The sequence below is a fragment of the Pyxicephalus adspersus genome, chromosome 10 (assembly GCF_032062135.1).
Source record: "Pyxicephalus adspersus chromosome 10, UCB_Pads_2.0, whole genome shotgun sequence".
NCBI classification, from domain to species: Eukaryota; Metazoa; Chordata; class Amphibia; order Anura; family Pyxicephalidae; genus Pyxicephalus; species Pyxicephalus adspersus.
Genome location: NC_092867.1, coordinates 14,597,291 through 14,618,662, shown reverse-complemented (window position 1 = coordinate 14,618,662; position 21,372 = coordinate 14,597,291). Strand labels below are relative to the sequence as shown.

Sequence of the window (21,372 nt, the reverse complement as noted above, 5' to 3'; positions counted from 1 at the left end):
GTTTATAATTAATAAATGCCCAAAAGAAATATTGGTTGAAGGGTTGCATCTTGCATCTTTTCCAGAAATAACAGCTTGACAATTAGAGGTAAACAAAAGCAGAAGCTGTGAAAAAAAAAAAAGTTATTCCCAAACTGATGCCTTTTCCTTGCCGCAGAGGCAAACTCCGCAGCGTGTCGGGTGCCAGAGTCTAGAGGCGCGAGGAAGTTTGGGGCCTGTGGCCTGTTTCTTGTTTTTTGACATGATGAGCATATACAAATTAAATATTTTTTTTTATTCTTTTGTATTTTTATTATTTTTTTAAACATTTTTTTTTTATTTTAATACAGTCGATGCTGTGACAAAAAAAGTTGTGGTAACAGAAACGAAACCCCATCAGACCCAGTTATCATTGACAGGTAAGCACCTTTTTTTTTTACTCCCTTTATCCATAAAGCATTCCTAGGCCTTGCCATGATTTCCAGGGCAGGGATGGGTTTGCTCTGTATATTGCATTTCTTGTTGTCCTCCTCTGTTACCGCATACAGGTGGGTTGACTTGGAAACCCGTTGCCTTACTCTGTAGGGATTCGATAATTGCTTGTGAGTTGTCTGGGGAAGCGGTTTCATCTGCCTTGCCTCTCGCTGCGATCGGCTCCTCTGCCTAGAGAGTTTTTGGCTTTTAACGTAGAAGGGATGTCGGAGAATACGTTTTGCTAATTTGTTAACAAGTGTTTAATTTTTTTTTTTCTATGGCACTGCCCCCAACCGAGGGCCTGGGTGGCATGGTAGTGTATTTGTTGTCCAATTTTAAAATTAATTTAATCTGCCATCAATTAAGTTTTGAATGCCTTCTAATTTCCCCCCTCAATTGTAGCTGTCATTTTGCCTTTGCAGAGCCAATAGGTAACTAACAAACCAAACTTGGTTTAATTGAAACTGATTGCACACGCCGGTTGCATTTCCTGAAGTATGTTTACACAAACGCAACAGGCCTATGTAGTCTGTAGTTTTATTTTATTAATTTCTTTTTTTTTTCACTGTTCTAAAAGACAAACACAAATATTGCAGTCGATATAGAGCTGCTTGTGATATAGTCAGATGAGGCGATAGGGTTACCCCCTCCATCGTTGAACCAGTCATATGGTTTTGAGTTGATTGGCAGTGGTGCCCATAAAGAGACATTTGAATAGACCAAATTTTCTTTTGGCTTATAGGGTTTTGTGATTTGTTGGCTTTTATTGCATAGGTGTATATATTTTTTTCATTGAGAATTTTGCTGTTTAGCATATCTGGAGAAGTCCCAGGAAGCCTTTAGAAATATGTAACTACTAGTGGAGAGTAATGCTAATGTTTAACTAGACGGCATATCTGTTTGCTTAGTGGGGAATGTTCGGTATCTGACAGAAGGGGACAACTCTCTTATTAGTAATCAAATAGGCTCGGCCAGTTGTTGCTGCCACTCCGGGTTTGTGGCCGACAACTAGGAACAAGTTCAACACTTGATATAATCCTAACTTAAATAAAACTATTGCAATTCATTTGTTATTTTTGGGATGTTTTAGTTGTTACGATGGTGTAAAATTGGGCAAAGATTTTTGCTAGTAGTAGTTTTTTTTAGTAATGCAGCAACAAAATATGATATTTGCAGAATAAAATTTATATAAATTTATAATATACATTTTTAGAGCTTCAAATCCAACTTTTGTATCTTTAATCTCTAAAGACTTAAAAAAATTAAATTCTTATTATTTCTAATTCTTATTATTCTAATAAATTCTTATTAAATTCTTCTTATTTCTATTCCTTGACTTATTTTGCATTCGGTTTCATCTCCTCTTAAAAAACAAGGCCATCATTTTTCTGATACACTTATGTTAAAGTGCTATAACGCCAGATAGCATATATAGATGGAATTACAGGACTGATTATCATTGTATTGAGGTATGTCAAGTGCAGATTGAAAATGTATTTGTACCTTTAGACAAGTGTCTTATAATTTGATATTCTGGAAGCATCAGGGAGAAAAAAAGAAAAAAAATCAAAGAAACATTTAGTTAATGGCTTCACCATGTTTATTTGAATAAGGGAGATTGAAGCTCCATTTGCGCCTCTCATAAATGCTTTGGAGATCTTAATTATTGATGGAAAATCTGCTTTGCTTCTAAATTTAAAGATATGACAATTTTATAGGTATTTCAGTCATTTGCTTCACATTGGATGTGAACATGAAGTGTGTATTTCAATGGAAACTGAATTAGCTTGACCTTGCTAAAAGTGCTGTCACTTAAAAGTGACAAAATATTATTTCTCCAAATTTCTGCCGTGCGTGGTTCGCATGGAAGTCACAGACCACCCAAGATATCAGAAGGCCGAATTTTAAATGTAAAAGAAAACTACATTTGCAAAAGGAAATGCAGTTATAAAATAGGATATTAGGAGCCTTTTTTATTTCTTGATAATGAAGTGTAATGCACATTGGCCCACACGCCTTCCAAACTTGTCAATTTTTTAATCAGCCCGCTAGTTATAGCACTTACAGTTATTTTGATCAATTTATAGTTTCCATAAGTAGTTGCACCACATGGCCGGTTGGCGTTTTTAATGTGAAATATGGACAATTATCTCATTAGATAGTTCCAGCTTTTTGGATATTTTTCAACTGGATCCTTGAATTGCTTGTTCCAGTGCTTTGACACTAAATAAAATATCATGCAAGCTTTTTTATTCCACATCACTTTTTTTTTTTAATTTTTGATTTTGTGATTTTGCCCGCCGTCATTCAGCGTCGACTGCCCGGTTGAGCCTTGCCAACAAATGAATGAAGTTGTCGTTTTGCATTTTCAAAATGCACCTTCCACCCCCCCACCCCTTCCGTAGGCAAATGTAGAACAGGAAATGATTTGACAAAAAGGAAGAAAAAGCTGTGGGAATTTTTATGTATCAAAAAATGTCAGAAATAAAAAAAAAAAAAGGGGAGCGGGTCATATTTTCTTTGTGGTATTTGTGAAAAGGATGAGAGTATCATATTCGTAGCGGAATAATGTTTTCATGGAAAACACAAAAGCAGATGTTCCTCATTTTGGAACACCCATTGTCTACCTATCACAGCTATGAACAGATAAATCTCTCCAGTTTCACCGATACATTCCTATGGCTGTGAATGATTACCGGATTCTGCTGTGACTCTTAAACCAAAACCACACTACGAGATGAAATAATTCTTCTTCTGGCCATGGCATAGCATGTTTTACTGCAGCCTATAGAAATTCCTGGTAAGCTCCTTTCCCTTTTCCAGCTACTTTCTCTCTCTCTCTTCCCTTGTTTGACTTCTTTGTACACAAGGACCTAGTTTCTGACTGTTGGGAACTGAAAAGACTGATTGTGGAGGAAGAAAGTGGGAGGCAGGGATTACATTACTATGAAAACATGAAACAGCAAACTGGAGAAGCAATGGCAGCTCGACACTGGCCACTGTGTTTACTGTGTTTCCTAATAGCATGCTTTGCAACACTTTTCCAGATGGTGCCATCACAGTCCTACTGCTGGTTGGCATCTCTCTGGGTAGTAAATGCCCCCCCCCCCCCTTCTCCAAATAAATTTGGCATTATTCTATAGAGTTTAGGTGACTTATCATTCCAAGTGTGTCCTACTTTCCTGTATGTAAGCCAGACATCTGTTTAAACCATTTTCTTTCATACACAGTTGGAAAAGCTTGAGATTTGGGGGGGTGACAGAAAGAAAGAGAGAGAAGGAAGAAAAAATAACTTTTGTCATATTTAACAGCTGCTGCTAAATTTCAACCTGGTAGGGTTGTAAGGCTATGTGGTCTAAAATGCATAGTTGGCAATTTTTTTGTATAAAGGAATGTAGATTTTTTTTTTTTTATTTCTTTTTTTTTTTATTTTTAGATCTGAATCGTAGAAATTCTCAGCAGTATTGATTATTATTTTACAGATTTTTGTAATTGTAGAACAGTAGCCAAGGAGTGATTGGAGTTTTTGTAGCCAACAGTGTTTCCTTTCACTTCCTGTCTCAAAGGTCGTAGAAAGCTGACCTTTGCTGGCAGCCCCCGCCACTGAATTATTCATGTGATTGACTTTTTGTCAGTGCACACAGTTGTGCTCTGGGACCTTTTATTCATTTACCTCATTTAAAGCGCCTTTCTGCACCTGTTCTAGTATTAATATCATGTAATTTGGGCCTAATGCCGATTTTGCTGAGCACTCATTATATTTTTTATTAGCTATATTTCCAAATGATTATGTATGATTATCACTGAGCCTCACAAACAGCGATGGGCTATTCCCCAGACCTTTTACACCGTTCATGTTAGGTTGTTTTCGGAAGCAAGTAGGGTAAACATTTGACCGGTCCTATGTTTTTTATACATTTTTTTCCTCTCTCTCGAATTCCTACTCCATACCCAACCGGAGAACTTACTGTGTTCTCCCTGATGGGTTTGTGAAAGCATGATTAAATTCAACACTGCGGAAGCTGTACAAATGCCAGCATTTATAAGGTCAATGCTTTTGTTAAAAATGCTATGTAAATGAGGATCTGCAAAAAGGGACATTAAATAAAATTAAATTCATTGTCTTCTTTAATGTCATTTACATTTTGGCTAAGCTTTAGCCTGTCAAGAAGGATTTTTTAAAAAAAATAATTTTAATTACACATCACTCAGAGATCCAAGGCTCTCTATTCAAATTTGGATAACCTGCAGGAGGAAATTATTGTTTTGTTTAAGTTTTTTTTTTTTCATTTTTTTAATGAGAAAGTAGCAAGTGGCATAGCACCTGGACAAAGGCCATAAAACAATCAGAGCTGTATATTCGATTTTTGTGCCTTATGTCTTAGAAATCTAAACCAGGTTTTTTGTAGATGAAGTCTTTTCTCCGTCTTTCCTGTATGCTTCAAAGGGTTCAGTAATTATTTTTTTTCTTCAATTAAATTTGGGAATTTCTAATCATTGGGTATGTTTATCATAAAATTATAAACCATGGAGGTAATTTGGGGTAAGACCAGAGTCTAGAAAAGTTTACCATTTAGGTGGTCACCCATCAGTTGGAGATTCCCAGCATGCTTTATTATTGTTGAGGTTTCGGTCCTGTTCTTTGTGCACTTCTATTTAAATGTTGCTTGAAATTATTCTCGGAATACATTTTTGAAATTGATAGAAATACGACACGGTGAACGTATTGGATGACGCCAACATCATTTACGTTGCTGATGTTTCCTTACGTGCTGTCTTTACACGTATAGGGTCAGATAAAACAATCAAGACCAGTTTTTCTATTTCAGGCCAACAACTGCTTCTGGATAATGTGTTTTCCGTGACCTGTGTTCCTTCTGGAAAACTTGCCACCCACACGTTTTTGATTCCACATCAAAATTCCAAGCAGTGCCACAGCAGACCCCGCTAATTTTAAAACACTGCACAAGTATCCACTTGTAAGCTCTCGCGTAATAGCAGACATGATGGGAAACACTCTCCACTGTGTTATTAGTTTGAGATCAAGAGGGGTGACGAGGCGTGATTCTGAATTGAAACGCTTACGTCTTCAGATTATGATCAGCAAACGGCGAAAAAACAAGGTCAACGACTTAGCTATTTTTCATAATTTTCTCCCCTCCCTGCACATAATTCGATAGAGCCACAGCCTTCGAAGGATGCAGAAGCCCTGGCATCTTGTAGAGCTTTGCAGAGGCATATGAAAGCAGCATGTGTTTGTGCGGAAGTGGGTGGGTTTTCTGCCAGCCTGTCAAAAACTATAGTCCGAGGTTTGCCCTGATGCTAACCACACGGCGCTTCTGTTGTGGCCTTATCAGGTGAAAATGATAGATAATGCCTGGCCCTGTAGTTTTCTAAGGATGCCTTTGATGAATTGCATGAGGTGATGGAAAAATCTGCTAACTTCAAGCATTGGCAGCCTAGTAAGAAGAAGTAATCAGATTGTAAATATGCTGTTTTTTCCAACCGATTTTCGTTTTCTTTATTAGAATTAGAAATTAGTGTGTTGAGGATAACTTAGCAGGTTTTGTATATATAAACTGAATAAGTGAAGATCTTGGTACTTGTTGCATGAAAAAACTTATAAGAAATGGAACATCGCCTTTTAATTATGAACATATCCACAGGGTTCATTAGCATGGTAATATCTGATGTCAGAGTGCAATACAACACAGCAGATCATTAGTGTGCGAGCAGTCTGCAAGATTTACGTTTACAGATTGTTCATAGAGATCTTAGCAGGAAGAAAAAAAAATATTGTAAAGGACATCTTAATGAATGTAGACCTTATCTAAGACCACATTCATAGAGCTGTCACATATCAAACTCTTTTAAAAAGTTTTATTGGTCTAAAACGGAACTATTCCAAACCTGTCCTTGGGTGTCTCCATGACTGGCGTAGTCAGACCATTTTGGAAAGGAAAGGGAAATTTGTCAATGATTATTCCATGGTAAGTGTGGTCATCACAACATATAACCTGGTAGAGACCTTTTCTATAAATCCTTTTTTTCCAACCTTGGTTCCTTCTACAGATCTTGTCCTTCATCCAATAAGTTTGGAGCAAAGACGAGTTAATTAAAGAAGAAACTTGTTTTGAAAATGGAGAAAGGATGAGAAACTTTTTTGAGTTTTTATTGCTATCACTGTCTCTTCTTTCTTGGTCCTTGTTGTGACTATTGCAATTATAACAGAGTGAAAATCTTTCAAATGGAGACTTAGCTGTAAAACCCAACTGGAATTTTTATCCACTGAAAAAAGGATAAACATTTTAGGTTATGAAAACTATTTTATATTAGTTTGTTTTTTTCTTGTTTTAATTCATCATTTTGTTTCAATACCGGTGATGTCATGGAAATCCGTTTTCTGGGTAGACATGTGAAGAACTGGCTTCTTTAATGTCACAATGTTATGTGACAAGCGTCATCACCAAGAAGACAGAATCACTGGTCCTTGTTATGGGTTAAAGACCCTGAAAAATTGTTAACTCGTGTTGCCTGTTAACTGACAGTTGTTGTTGGCTCTAGTTTGGGGGAATTTACCTGTGCCCCAGCTTGGTGAACCTAGTGGTGTTCTGGTATCCTCAGCCTTAAATTGTGCACGTGGGGATTATTGTATAATATAAATTCATCCCATGAATGCAAATGGCTGATACATGCCAGGAAGTGAATTTGTATCAAGTTATTGTTGTCAAGATTCCATCTGCCTTTAGACTTCAAATAGTGTGTAAGCCAGGGTAACCTTGAGCTGTTGAATAGTGATATCTGTAAGCTTCTTGTATGTTGACCTTCAAAGTCTGGTCATTCTGCAGTGAACATAATTGTATGCATTCATTTAATTAGCTTTCAGTAGCTTGACACAGTGATTATGGTGTCAAGCTGCCCTAAAATAGTTATGGCCAAAGGAATTTGTGGCTACTGGTATCCTAATGATGCCATGTCAAAGGGTGGTAGTTAGCCAACACACTTCTAAGATGCCAACAGGGTTTAAAAGGACCATGCGAAAACAAGATGATGGAACACTTTGGGCCTTCAGAACCTTTACTGCATGTACATGCCTATGGATATGTGTTCACATGCTGTGAATTGTACAGATATATATGAAAGTACATACAACATTAAATCCTGTAAATTTACTAGGGCTTTTTTTTTCTTATCACCCTTTATACGTAATAATAAGTTACTTTGTATGCATCTTATTTATGGTAGCTTACAATATAATGTTCCAGGCACAGTGATGCATGAGGACACGCTTACCCAACAATTTTGGGTAGAAGGCAGTCAGCATGCCAGTACGTTTTGTAGATAACTGGAGCAAACTGAATACCTGGAGGAAAATTACAAAGATACACAGAGATTAAATAAACTCCATGTACGTGAGTTCCCCTTGGAATTCATATGTATATGTAGATCATATTGCCCAACACTATACGACTCTGCATTTAGCCATCACCAATGTTTAAATATAAGCTCATTTTGATTTGACATAAATAGTATGCTTATTGTAATATATTGTATCTTCTTTTAATTATTATATGCTTTTGTGTCATTTGCTATCAGTGTGGTTAAGTGGTTGGCACTTTGGGGTTTTAAGTTTGTATTCCTTTGCGGATCCTATCCATATGGAGTCTGTATGTTCTTTTCTACATTTGAGTGGGTTTCTTTCAGGCTCTTCGGTTACCTACTGTGATCCAAAAACATAGTGGTAGGTTTATTGGCTTCCTCCCAAATCAGCCATAGAGCATGTAGAAGAATGGACATTCGAATGTAAGACCCTTTAAAGAATTGATGTCCCTCTTCTCTAAAAGATTATTAGGTGCCATTGCCGAAATACGGTAGTTCTAAAAAATGCAGCTTGCCTGGTGTTCAGCATAATTACCTTCTGGATCACTGACCCAAAATGAATATGCAGCTCAGGTGTTAAGCTATCTGCATGCTTGTTTCAGGTGTGACTGCAACTGCTAAACCCAAATTATAAGATTTACAGGCAATTAGTTTTCTTTGCAATGAGTTCAGCAATGGCAGCTTCCATCATCTCTCAGTGACGGGTCCGCTTTATAATGCCGTGAAGCCATATAAATACCAGGAACAAATACTTCATGCAATATTAAGACGGGTGCACCGGTTGGGAATTATGTGATCAAACCTCTGTGTATACATATGTTTATCCCTCCTGGCTGAGCTCTTCTCATTTACCAGTCAGATGAAAACACTGAGAATCAGCAATCCCATACATGTGTTGAAAATTAGATTGCCCATGCTGTTTTCTCTCTGGCTGCTTCCAGGGGGGCTAATGATATACTTATATCTCGGTGATTGTTGTGGCAGGGTAGAAGACCCGGTGGAGTGCTAGATTAAATCTCCAATGATAGAAACTGATGCTGCAAATGCCAGGAAGTGATTGACAAGGAAGGCTACAGGAAGTGAAAAGTTTTGGGAGCTTAACCTGTACTTGGCAGAGCTTGCGAAACTTGCACTCCAAGAAAATGAAAACCATTCAACTCCAGCAAGCTGCCAGAACACAAGCTCCTCTTGTTAGTTTATCTTAATAGGGAATCTTTCAAAAATGTTTGCGGTCAAAACTATACAGGCTACGAAACTGACATGGCATTACTTTGGGGGCTTTTCACATAAAGCATTGGTATCAGCGCAGATATCGTTCGCTGGGGCTGGATTAATCAGAACAGTTTTTGCGGATGAGAAAGAAGAGAAATATTAGCTTTACCGCTATTTGTTTTTGTGGACCAACGTTGATCGGTGGTTATATTATTGTTAGGGTTAGCATAGCCTAAAGTTTGTAATTATATTGAAGAAAAACAGAGCCGACTGTTATAGTTTGCATAGCTGTAACCCGAATTACTGTGCGAATTCCAAAGCCTACTTCAAGAAGGGAAAGGAACAAGGGGGGTAATGGTTTTAAAGTTACACAGCTATCAGAAAACAGTTTTCTCACTATAGGAATCAAATCATCTCCTAATGTTGGGTTATGGGTGACTACATCGTACAGTGCGGTTTGGAATCCACAGCAGAGACAGTATTGTGTTTTCTCAATAATTCACTAGGAAATGAGTTTAACATGTGTGGAAAGGAAAAGACATATATTTGTGTCGTTGTAAGACATGTAGCATGGCCCTCGCTAACGGAAAGAGACGGCTCCAGCTTGTCTCTAGTGAAAGTCGAAACACTCTTGCACATCTGGTGAGAAAAACCAGCTCCCATCACCGGGTGCACTTCCTCACTGCCATCCACAAGCCAGCTCACAAAGGCTTCTCCTATGGCACAGTAGCCAAACAATTGTATTTTATTTTTACTCCTTTTTTTTTAGTGCCAACATTATCCGTAGCACATCAAAGCGGCACACCCATTGTTCACATCAGTCCTTGCCAAAATAAAAAAATCCAATGTGTTTACTGCAGCCAAAAGATGTTCACATTCTTTGGTTGGTTTGAGTGCTAAACCTAGCTTACACGTTTTGGGGTCATGGGCGATCAGGTAGGGGAACCTACCTAACCTAACTAAACTTCATGCTTATGGTGAACCTAGCAAGAATTGAACCTTGTTCTGCAGGACTGAAGTTTTTTTTTAGCAAAGGCCTTATAAATAAATTGAATTTATAATAATTGAATGATGACGCATTCTTAATATTTCTAAGGGTAGCGCTTTAATAAACTTTTTGTTAATGCAATGCAAGAAGTGGTGAATAAGTACCCCCCATACCTCTATAGGATAATATCTGATACCTCTTGGTGATAACACTAAAATCACTGCACTTTGCTTTGTCTTATTGAACAAGCAGGACATAGCTCAGAACTTGCATTAGGAACTTCCAAAAAGTTTTCAAATGTCCCATTTTTCCCCAATTTATTTTAAAAAATTATCAGACTTTGAATTTTTCCAAAGAATTCCAACATGGTAACCAGATTACCTGCTGATGCCAAGAAAAAAAATCACACCATTTGGCAGATCATTTAAATTTTGCAAATGTGCTCTTCTGTAATAAATATTAGCACATCTAGAAAAAACGTGACCATAAGTGTTTAAAAAAATAAAAGCCAGCAGGCAGAGGTTGTGAGGGGTAAAGAAAATAACCAGTTAGAGGGGCCAGTAGTGTCATGTAACAGTGACATATGTGCAGTGAAAGGACTTGCTTGATTGTGACTAACATAAAGGACTCGTCTTGTTCCTAAAACGTGCTAGATTGCTCTTCAAGTTAACTCTTTCATCGGTGTCGATGAGGCTGCAAAGGCACAGAAGGCTCAATTAAGTCTGGTGGCAAAAAAGAAAAAAAAACCCCTTAGCAGTTGGAAAGGGTTATTATGTAGAATGCAGGAACGCAAGTGGTTTTTGTTGTTGAACAGCAGTCAGTAAAACGGAGTCGGTGCAGGCTATTGTGTGCATTGTCAGGGATGCCTTTTGTTTATTTATTTATTTTTTACCAGTCCAAATTAGATTTTGAATTTTCAACCTTCTGTCATTAACCACTCAAGAAAGCTGAGGCCACCGCTACAGAAGCACGACTTCTCCTGTTATGTTCCACCACTAATTACACAATGAGTTGGAACTGACCCGAACGCATTAGCTCTAAATTGTTCATGTACAATACTTAATATGGCTGTTTAATAACCCTAAAACAATAACAATACAATAAAGTCATTTCATGGTCTCAGTTATTACTTATTGCTCTCTACCTTGCACTTGGTTGCATTTGTTAACTACTTTTTTACAAAAGTATAATAAAACAATGCACTCATGATGTTGTAACTGCTCGTGATGTCACATATAGTTAAATAATATATATATACCCTATGATATCATTATTACTAAAATCTATAGATGTAAACCCAATCTTTAAAATCTCATATCGCCTTTAACAAGGGAAACTAAAGATACACTTTAAAAAATTTCGCATCAGGCTGGTCCTTATAGTAGAGAGGGACAGGCGATGCGTTTTCTGCAATAAGTATTTAGAAATGCCTGATGGGCCATCTGTCTACTGACAATGCTCTGTCCTTGCCTCCCAGTTGTGCTCCTGTGTATTGTCACTTACCAATGGAGACTACAAATGGCTTGGCATGAGTTTTCATTTATGCTGTTATCCCTAAAAAACCCCATACCATGCCGTCATTTCTGGAGTGCATGTGGACCGCAAGTGGCTGCAGAAGGGGCATCAGGAGTTGCTGAGATGTAATAAAGTATAGAAATAAAGTTAAAAAATAAAGTTTATATATATCCATATATATATATATATATATATATATATATATATGGGATTGTATTATTAAATTAGGGTTGTACAATAATTCTTTGTATATTTGGGCTCACTTAGCACACTGCTTCATACTGCACACAGCCTGGGTTAATAACTAAGAAATAACAAATCACATTTTATTTAAGGCCGATCCATGAAATTTGGTTTCTGATTGGCTGCTATGGGCCAACGCACTTTGCTCTTATAGAACAATAGAAAAAATACACACAAGTATTCAATAGTAAGGAGTGACCCATGTTAATCCATCAGATATAAATTGTACGTATATTTCTGACGTGTGCATGTCACCCCATGCCTCCCCTGTGTTCTATACGCCTGGACATGAACATTGCACAGTTCAGCAAGGACCTGGACCTGTATACATTATTGGCTCCCCATGTTGCAGGTCGCAAAAAATGGACTGTCCATCCTTAGTAAGACAGAACCATATATAAACCCCAGAAGAGACCTCCACTAAGAGATATGAGTGGCATTTATTGAGAGAAACAAATGTTCAGTATGAATTCACACCCATATTGTTTCCTTCACATTAAGTAATGTAAATCAAATCCATATACTGAGCCTCTGTCACCCGCCCCCGCCATCTTTCATTTTGGATCGGCGGTGTCATTTATTTCTCCATACACCCGCTCCTGGAAAACGTCATCATACTGAACTCCCACATCTATTTCTATTTTCTGAGTGTACTGTAGCAATTTGTCCTTTGACACAATAAGATTGGGTTAGGAAACAAGTGGGGGATTGAATTGGACATGGTGTTAGTCCCAACAATTGGAGGTCATCGGGCACTGATATGGACAAAGCAGTGAAGTCATCTGTAACTTGTGAGATATGTGCACTGGGCCTTGGCTGAAGTCAGGCCCTAGGGAGGCATGTTGGATTGGGTAAAAAAAAATGCTTTTCGGGGGAAAAAAAGGCAAGGATGAGATTCATTTATTACCTATGACACATTTGTTCTAAATATAACCGTAACTTTCTCTAAGATCATTAATTTCATCCTATAAATGACTTATGCAAGTTAATAAACAGTTCCTTTACCCACCGCGTGATCACTGCATTCTCATAAACATTTTTATATATTGGTGGCCGCTTTTTGTATCTTTTGGCCCTTTTTTTGCGCCGTCCCTCGCTCACTGTTCGTTCCCATTTCCCCAGCATGCCTCTGACTTTCATCAGGTTGCGCTCTTAATGGGAGGGGAAATTTAGAAGAAGCATGTGCTGAGCTGAATGCATTCTTTGGTTAATGTAATTTCTTTAGGCTATTTGTCTTTACAAGTGAATCAATGTTCATGTTTCCTCAGCCCCTCGCTATAATTACTCCCAGCAATTATTGCATCCAGAACCCTTCTACAGTCCAAAACACATTTGTTCCCATTTATTAGACTGTAAGCAGTAACTAATTTACATTGTTTTAGGGGCTTGGTGCTGCGGTAATTTATTGCATGTGCTGCAGTTGAAACAGAGTTGACCGATATGGTTGAAAAAAAAAAATAAACCGGAGAGGGAAAAAAAAAAGTAGCAACACTTTCTCTTTTTTCCATCATCAAGTTTAAAAAGCATATAAAACCCTCGACAGGTTGGAAAGATATTATATTTGTGCATTTTGTTTATTCAATGTTGGGAGCCATTCGAGGCTTTTAAGGGCTTATAGACTATAAAGAATAACAGTGCAAACTTTTCGATCTTCTGTTCCTCCTTAAATAAATGGTATTGGTTCTTCAAAGGTTCTCTTTTATACATTTATTATTTTGTTTTGTTTTTTAATGTTGGCCCCTTTTTAAGCCATTTTAAGTTTTGCGTTCTGTAACAAGTATTTATTTTTTCTCTCTGTCCTAGCACATTGACCCTTATTTGAGAGACAGTGGTCCTAATTTCTGCTCCATGCTGGAAACTACTGTTAATGCCCTGAATAATATATTTGTCAGCACTGTGCTCTGGATCTGAAAGCACTCCGCTGAGAAAACAATGGCTTTACTGTTCACCCCCCCCTTTCCCTCCTCATCCTAGCAGATTTCGTTATCAAGTTGGGGGGGCAAAAAAAGGGCTTGTTTAGGCGAAAATAATGATCATAAATTGAGTTGTGGAGTGCAGCACTAAGAAAGCGGTGACAGTACTGGCTATCAGGACCTGCAGTTTCGAGGAAATATGAGTGTTCTGATCCAAGGAAGCTGTAATTATCTTTTTTTGTGAAGAATGTACAATGGTGCTGGGATGATGAATTGATCACAGATTGGAACCGTGGTATAACTGTCATGTTACAGAGATAAGAGGGTGCATAGGGATTGCTCATTCTTTCTGCTAGTTCACAGCCAGCTAGTTTATTAGCACAAATCCCAAATGTTTAGTAAACTCATTAGGTTCCATCTAATGCTAATTTATCACCATAGATGGAAACATAGCAGTTGAAGCCAAAGGACTATACAGTATTCTCAGGATTTTGCAGGGTTCTTTGATCAATCACCTTCTTACTACTGAGTGTCTTTTTTTTTTCTTTCTTTTATTCTTCTTAAGTGCTCTTAACAGGCTATTGTGATACAAGTCACCAAGCTATTAGAAGCTGCAAGTTATCTCCCGGGCAGCTAAAAGTTAACAATTTATTTCTTTTTTTAAATATATATAAATTTTGCAAATATGTTTTTAAACTTTTTTTTGCAATTTTTGTTTTGTAAATGAAAATCTGTTGAAAAAAAAAATCCCAGCACGAGAATGTCATGTCTGATTTATTTTAAATTTCTGATTTTTTTTTTTATTTTTTTTTATTTTTAACTCGACTTTTAATGCCCAGTCTCCTGACATTTTCGTACATATTCTATAGTGTTTTTCGAAGAGGATAATAACCTTTGCTTGATCTTAGGCAACAGCTGCAAAGATAATGAAATTCTTATGATATTTCACCAGGTAAAATGTGAATTGCAGAAGAAAAGCTATTGAATTTTTATGGTTCTTAATCGCATAAAATGAGATTCATGGGCCATAGGTATAACTATACTCGGTGGAGTTGGGAAAAGCTGTAGTTGCAACATTTAGACGCTGCGCGGTGTCGAGAGTTCTGTTGTGTGTGTTTCTATCTCTTCATTTTTTATTTATTAATTTCACCATCCTTCTGCAAAATTATTCTCTGAAAACAATGGACTGCACAATCCCAGGTAATGAAATATGACTATATATTTGTGTTTGTCCTGGTTTGGTGACATAAAAAATCTTTTATGGCCCCCATTAATTTGCCTGACTTATGTTCCAAGTCTTGACGTTACCCGATGATTGCGAACCTCCTTTTGCAGGTTTGCTCACCAACTGAAATCAGATCTCATCTGCAGGCCCGGCGGTATTGATCCGTATTTAACATCAAGGCTCACAATTGATTGCCATTGATTAACAATAAAAAACTTCCCTAGGTGCGCAGCAGCAAGACCAATATTCCAAGAGAATTGCTGTGTTAGTTCATTGACTATTCTTCAAGACATAAAACCTTCTGTGTAAAATATAAATTAGTTCTTTCACACGTTGCCGAGGAGAAGATTTGGGTTTTTTGTTATCATAATGAAAGCAAAAGATGTTTTTAGTTCTCTCCTCCCCCGTACAGGGTCCGTTCAAAGTGAGATGAAACATTCTTTAGAGTTATAAAAAAGTAAAATGTGTTTATATAGGAATGGTCCTAAAGATTTAATGCAGTATGCTGTGTTTTATTATTGCAAAGTGAGATAATGGGTAGTAACCCAATTTAACTTTATTGTAGGTGGAGCATTCAAAAAATTGCTTTGGGTTATTTCACAGAAAAAAATGGCACCCCTGCTCTGAAGCCCAATCATATTTATTGATGTCATCCAGAATTTACCTTTATTGTTGGTGACACAAATGGGCAAAGTCTATCATGTAGACTATGCGCACTGACGCGCAATATTATTATATGCAGGAAGTATTACATCAACCCTATTTTATGCCCTGAATGCATCTTTAAAGCCCCCAATTAATTTTAAATATCATTTCGGGATATATTTGACCAAGGGTATTTTTTTAATTCATTTTTGACATAAGAATTTTTAGATTAGATTTTGCTACTTTGGTGTATTGATCTCACTTTGTGATTGACTATATCTAGAATGAGATGATCAAGAACGGATGGAGTTTATTTGGCAATAGACATTTTAAAAAGTGTTTTGAATATTTTTAGAGCAATGATCATATGTGACAGATTGACTATACATTCTATGCCTTTAACCCATATTCAGAGCACTGGGGGATCTCTGCAAATTATCTTTAAAAAAATTGTGTGAATATACACTTCAATTATCCAATCTCATAACAGCATCTGGGCATTCAAAGGAACCAGAAGTGAATATTCACAGATTGGATTGGTGATTTTCATCTTTTAGCAAATCGGCTTCATTGCATATGGTATGGTAATGAATAGTGCAATAGGAGGGGATTCCACAAACTCAGTTGGCGGTGCGGATTTTGAACAAAACACATTTCAATCATCTATTTTTTTTTTTTTTTGGTATTTGTGTATTTTCCCTTATTTCTTGTTACCATAACCCAACGTGGCAGGAAATAATAAAAACGTAAGGGGTGTTTGGAACTTTTGATAAATTAAAGAAAGTGTTTTATTTCTATTAGATTAGATTTTCTCTTATTTCCTGTCTCCGGAACAGGAAGTGTGAGATTTCTCTAACCAGAATATAGCAGTAAAACGAGGTGGAGGTTCCAACAAAATGAGAAAATTTTAGAAGACTTCCACCCTGGCATTTAGCATATTTTTCTGAAATTTGCCCCCCAAAACTCTGTAAAATATAAATGTTATATTAACATGGATGGCGAGGAGTTAAACGAAGAAAGTTTCATGTGAACATGATTGAATTTTGCCTTCTCGCTAACCCTGGATTGGTTACTCCTGGTTACCAAGCGGCTCCACAAACATATTGTCAAGTTTTCTGAAACACTGGAACATCTGAAAGAAATTATCCAATCTTTAACATCCAGAAGTTTACAGTTATATAATGATGGAGAAAACCGCAAAGCCCGGGGGAATGGCGCATTTTAGAGATACTTTTAAAATGAAATTATCCAGCCAAACCTACTAGACATCCCACTTGCATTTAAACACAATACGTTCAATCTGGAATTAATTTCTTGGTGATAGGGAAAATCCAATTTGCCTTCCTAAAAAAAAAAAAAAAAAAAAAAAAAAAAAGTTGATTGTGGAATCATTTTCTACAAGTTGTATCCTGTAAGGAAATTCTGTTTACTTGTCTGTGGGAACCAGAGAGAAAACCACTTTAGGCTCTTGGTGTTTGGACTATATTAGACAGCAGCATAGGAAAGTTTTCTTTTTTTGCCTTCGTCAAACTTGTCTGATTGTTTGTTAGGAAGCAAATTTGCTGTTGCTTCACTGGAAGCTGAGCCCGTCGAATCGCTACCCATGACTCTTTTGGCATGATTTCAGAAGAGTGGAACTAAAGAGCTCTTTTAAACTCGCACAAATCACTCGCAAAACATCTATGGCTAGCAGATATATGCTGAGCAAGTGTAGAGTGTAAACCGAAAAACGGTTCTTATCTGGAATACTGCAACGGCTTTTAACAACAAAAAATTTTCTTCAATTTCAGTTTCCAGTTGTGATTATTAGCAGATGTATCGTAAATCGGGATATTTCTAGGTCTGACAAATTTAATATGATTGTAATACGGTCTAAAAATGTAAAATGATAAGCTAGGGATGGATTAAGGGAAAGTAGGGGTCCTAGACCAGGTTACAGCTCTGGGCCCCATTGCTTCCATTGATACTAGTAAGGATTACAAAAGCCAGAAAAGTCACCGGGGTATTATCATGGCTTGTCCAATTGGACGCCAGTTGTGTAAAAAAAAATCTTGTGATGGGACAGGCAGGTGCACAGTCGATTACAATATACCTCTGGTTTGCTGCAGAAGCATTAAGGATATAGCTAGGCCCCTGTGGACCTCACCAGACCCTAGATATCCGCCTAGGATTGACAAATAGATAAACCATCTTTGAGATTACCTTGAATTTTTCTCACATAAACCAACAGCTAAGAAGGACCCGTGGTTTGCAAAGTGCTACCTACCATAGCACTCTATAAAGTCTACCAATTTACATAAATTCGGCACAATACGGTAAGGATATATGGGAATGGGACCAACGGTTGCATATGCTTTAGTGTGTACTACAATGGTAAGTTTGTCTTGACTTGACCACAGGATGTTACTTTGTATTTTCCACGTCCAGTTGGTTTTAATGGAGTCAAGTATTTTTTCAATTGTCTTTAATGCAGGATTTGGTGATCTGGGGAACCTTATGCACATTACCTACCATTACGGATCTAATGTTTGGTAGTTTCTATCTCCTGGGCTTGTAGTTCCATACCAGCTAAAAGAGCACAGGTCAATTAAGCCTAATATAGAACACATCCTCATAATAAATAGAACATTCTTTTCTAATTTAGTCTTGCCTTTGCTTCTCATAGACTTATTGTGATACTATTGCATCCTGCAGGCACCAATTACAAAATAGTAGTTCAGTGCTGGTAGCCGTTTAATGTTACCTGATTGGAAGCTGCTGTGATTCCCAACAAAATGGCCCTTTTTATTTATTCCTAGATCACAGCATAGGCAGAGTCCTGCTCATTGCTTGTTTATGTGTTGTGTTATGTTACCCTGGATGTGTGATTTCCACCATTAGCGCCTAAAACAGAGTGCTGAAGGTGATTTAGACCAGCTGTGTTAAACACAACATTCACTCTTCCCATCCTTCCTGCCCAGATTAGACCACTGCTGTGTGCTTATTGGGCAGATTAAACACTAATGTAAACACAATTATCTGCCCTGCACTTATCCAGCTCCTCTGTCCAAATGTTGCTTGTGGTCATTACTTGGAATAATGTCTTACACTAGCCGATTAGGATGATGGATCAAAGGCTGCCGGTGTAGTTTGACCATGGAACAAAGAGAAAAGCAATGATTATTTACTGCATATATTGTTTACAATGATGTCAGAGGTGCTGTTTTTGTCGCAGTTTTGCCACCAGATTGGAACTACTTTCATTTATATTTGTAGCCCTCAACTAAATTGTCCCATGTTTTCACGAGACGCTAGAAAAGCATTGTTTATGGGGGACAAATGTTTTAGTGACCCCTAATTGGATTCTAGATGGTTGTGGTGATGTTACATGTATTTTGTTCACTTATCAAAGCTCCAAGAAGTGCTCCAAGTTGTGGAAGCAAGAGACAAGCCCACCATATAGGCTACTCATAGGCAGGTGGTGAGATAGCTGCTCATCATTGATGGTATGGATGAACAACCAGAACCAGTGGAAGAGTTCACTCTGCATCTTGGCCAATAGTTAATGGTGTTATTATTGAAGTGACAGCTCAACTGTTTCATTCCTTTTTCAAGAAAAGACTGGTATTCAGTTATTAAGAAATTGGAAACTTTTAGTGTACTTTTATCTATTAACGCACCGGGTTCCCGGTGTCGCTTGATTTTTGGTTTGTTGATGCAAGCTGTGCTCTAATCAGAGTTCATTGCTTGCATAGATTGGGCTATGGAAGACCATCCTTAGTGCAAAGCAGTACATTAATCTTTAAAGAAGGAACTATCGTTTTACATTTTTCTAGATTTTTTAGGTTTAGGCACTAACTACATGTTTTGATGGCCCATATCTTTTACATGAATGGATAAGTCTGTACTAGATTATACAACGACATGTCCTGTTTATTTCTAATACCCCTATGTAACATTGTTTTATATGTTTTATATTTTTGGAGTCTTTATTCCAATTTACCGTGTGGTATTACCAATAATACAACGATGACCTGTTGTGTTTGGACCATACAGCACTGTGTAAATTGTGCTGACACAGAGTAGTCATTGTGCAAGGAATATATACAGTACACTTCCTTTCTCCTCTAATTCAAAGCACGCATTAACACTGAAGACCTTTGCAGCCTATAATGTTGTTTATCCCCATTAGCCCACACTTGCCATGTAATAATATCACCTCTGTGTTTGTAATGAGTCAAGAGCTTGCAGAGACTTGAAAGCATAAAGTGAGAATAATTTGCCTTATCAGATGCAGACACTGCAGGGAATTGAGCCTTATCTCTTCCTAGTGTTAAGACTGCCTGGTCACTTCCTAAACTCTACAGCTTCATTCTCTGTCAGCCTGACAAAATCCAGATGAGGCCAAACTGGGATCTTTCTTTTTTTTATTGGTTATGGCCCCAGCATTCTCTCCTCTCCCATCCTTCAACAGGTTCCCTTTATGAGGCATAACTACACTGAATAATATCTTGCCTTGCTCTCTCTCCCCATTGATTCCACAGCCTTTAATTGCTTGAAACACAAGCCAGGCTCCCTCCATCTAGGCCAGTCACCATCACCTTTGACTGCTGTTATTCATTCCTATTAGACAACATCTAACTAAGATATTGGCTTGCACTTTGACACTGACACTGCTACTGTTCTCTGATTGCGTTGTCAATCTAAAGGGAGTTTAAAAGTGGTAAAAAAAAAAACCGCTGTCCCTGGTAAAATGCCCAGTAATGCAACACCTTCTCCAGCCAGCACCACGATCGTGCTGTTCGTGTAAAATGGCCCGAGGCTTGATTTTAGAATATCAGATTGGTTGAACCTGTGATAAAAATGTACTGTATTCAATAGCATCTTCCAAGGGGGCAGTTCAAGTGGAACTGTAATTTCTTTTAATGTTGTTGAGTAATATATTTGAAAAGGAGCAACACAATTTCCAACTCTATTTTAATTATAAACTCAACCTGATTTTTTTTGTTGCTAATTTTGGATTGGCTTTGGAAAAGTCAACACTTCTCTCAAATTTTGTATTGTTTTTTTGAAGTCATATTGCCCATTTGGGAAAGTTTCCATTACTTGTTGTTGGATTGAGAGCGAGAAGAATTTTTACTATTGGGTCCATTGATAAATAGATATTATGTTTCTACTTTCACTCTGTCCAAACCTGAAAAAACGATTTTTTCTTTTTTTGTAATAGTATAATAATAATATATATAATATAGTATAATAATAATAGTATATAATAATATTTTGTTTTGGATTGGTTTTAGTGGCTTTGGAATGTTTGTTTTTATAGTTTTAGTTGGTCATCAATAGGCATCGCTTTGACAACACTTTTTTTACATGTGTATGGATTTGTTTTTTGTATTTTTTTTTAATCTATGTTTAGTTTGTGATTCTGTAGTTTTTAGTGGGAATCAATATTTTCTAATAACAAAGCAAGCAAGTAAAATACCAAAGTCACATAAAGATTTAGTGGTAGAATAAACCTTCAGATATGTGATGGGTGTACCATAGTTTCACGTTATCATAACAATGTAACGGGATGGAGTTTACCGTCAGCAAATATCCAGAGGAATGAAGTGAATGGTTTAATTTCCACGGTTTGATTTTCAGACCTATCGCCCCTGTTGGATGACTGATAGGAGTTTGGATGGTTCGCGTCATAAGCAAATTAGCTCCATGCTCTCTGTATCATCTTGTTTCTCAGGCATTATTTTACAAGGCCTCATACTAAGGAGGTCATTTCCCCTGCATGATGGCTTGTTGTTCATGAATCTGCTTTGTGC

General features: G+C 37.3%; 1 protein-coding gene across 16 annotated transcripts in view; it reads left to right on the top strand.

Annotated features, from left to right (window-relative positions):
* EBF3 (EBF transcription factor 3) overlaps nucleotides 1-21,372 on the top strand; it is a 127,230-nt gene that overhangs the window by 11,899 nt on the left and 93,959 nt on the right. For all 16 annotated transcript variants that reach the window (XM_072424062.1, XM_072424056.1, XM_072424057.1 and 13 more), the window contains exon 6: nucleotides 330-398. In XM_072424062.1, the coding sequence (XP_072280163.1) occupies nucleotides 330-398 (69 nt within the window). The remainder of the gene's footprint in view (nucleotides 1-329; nucleotides 399-21,372) is intronic.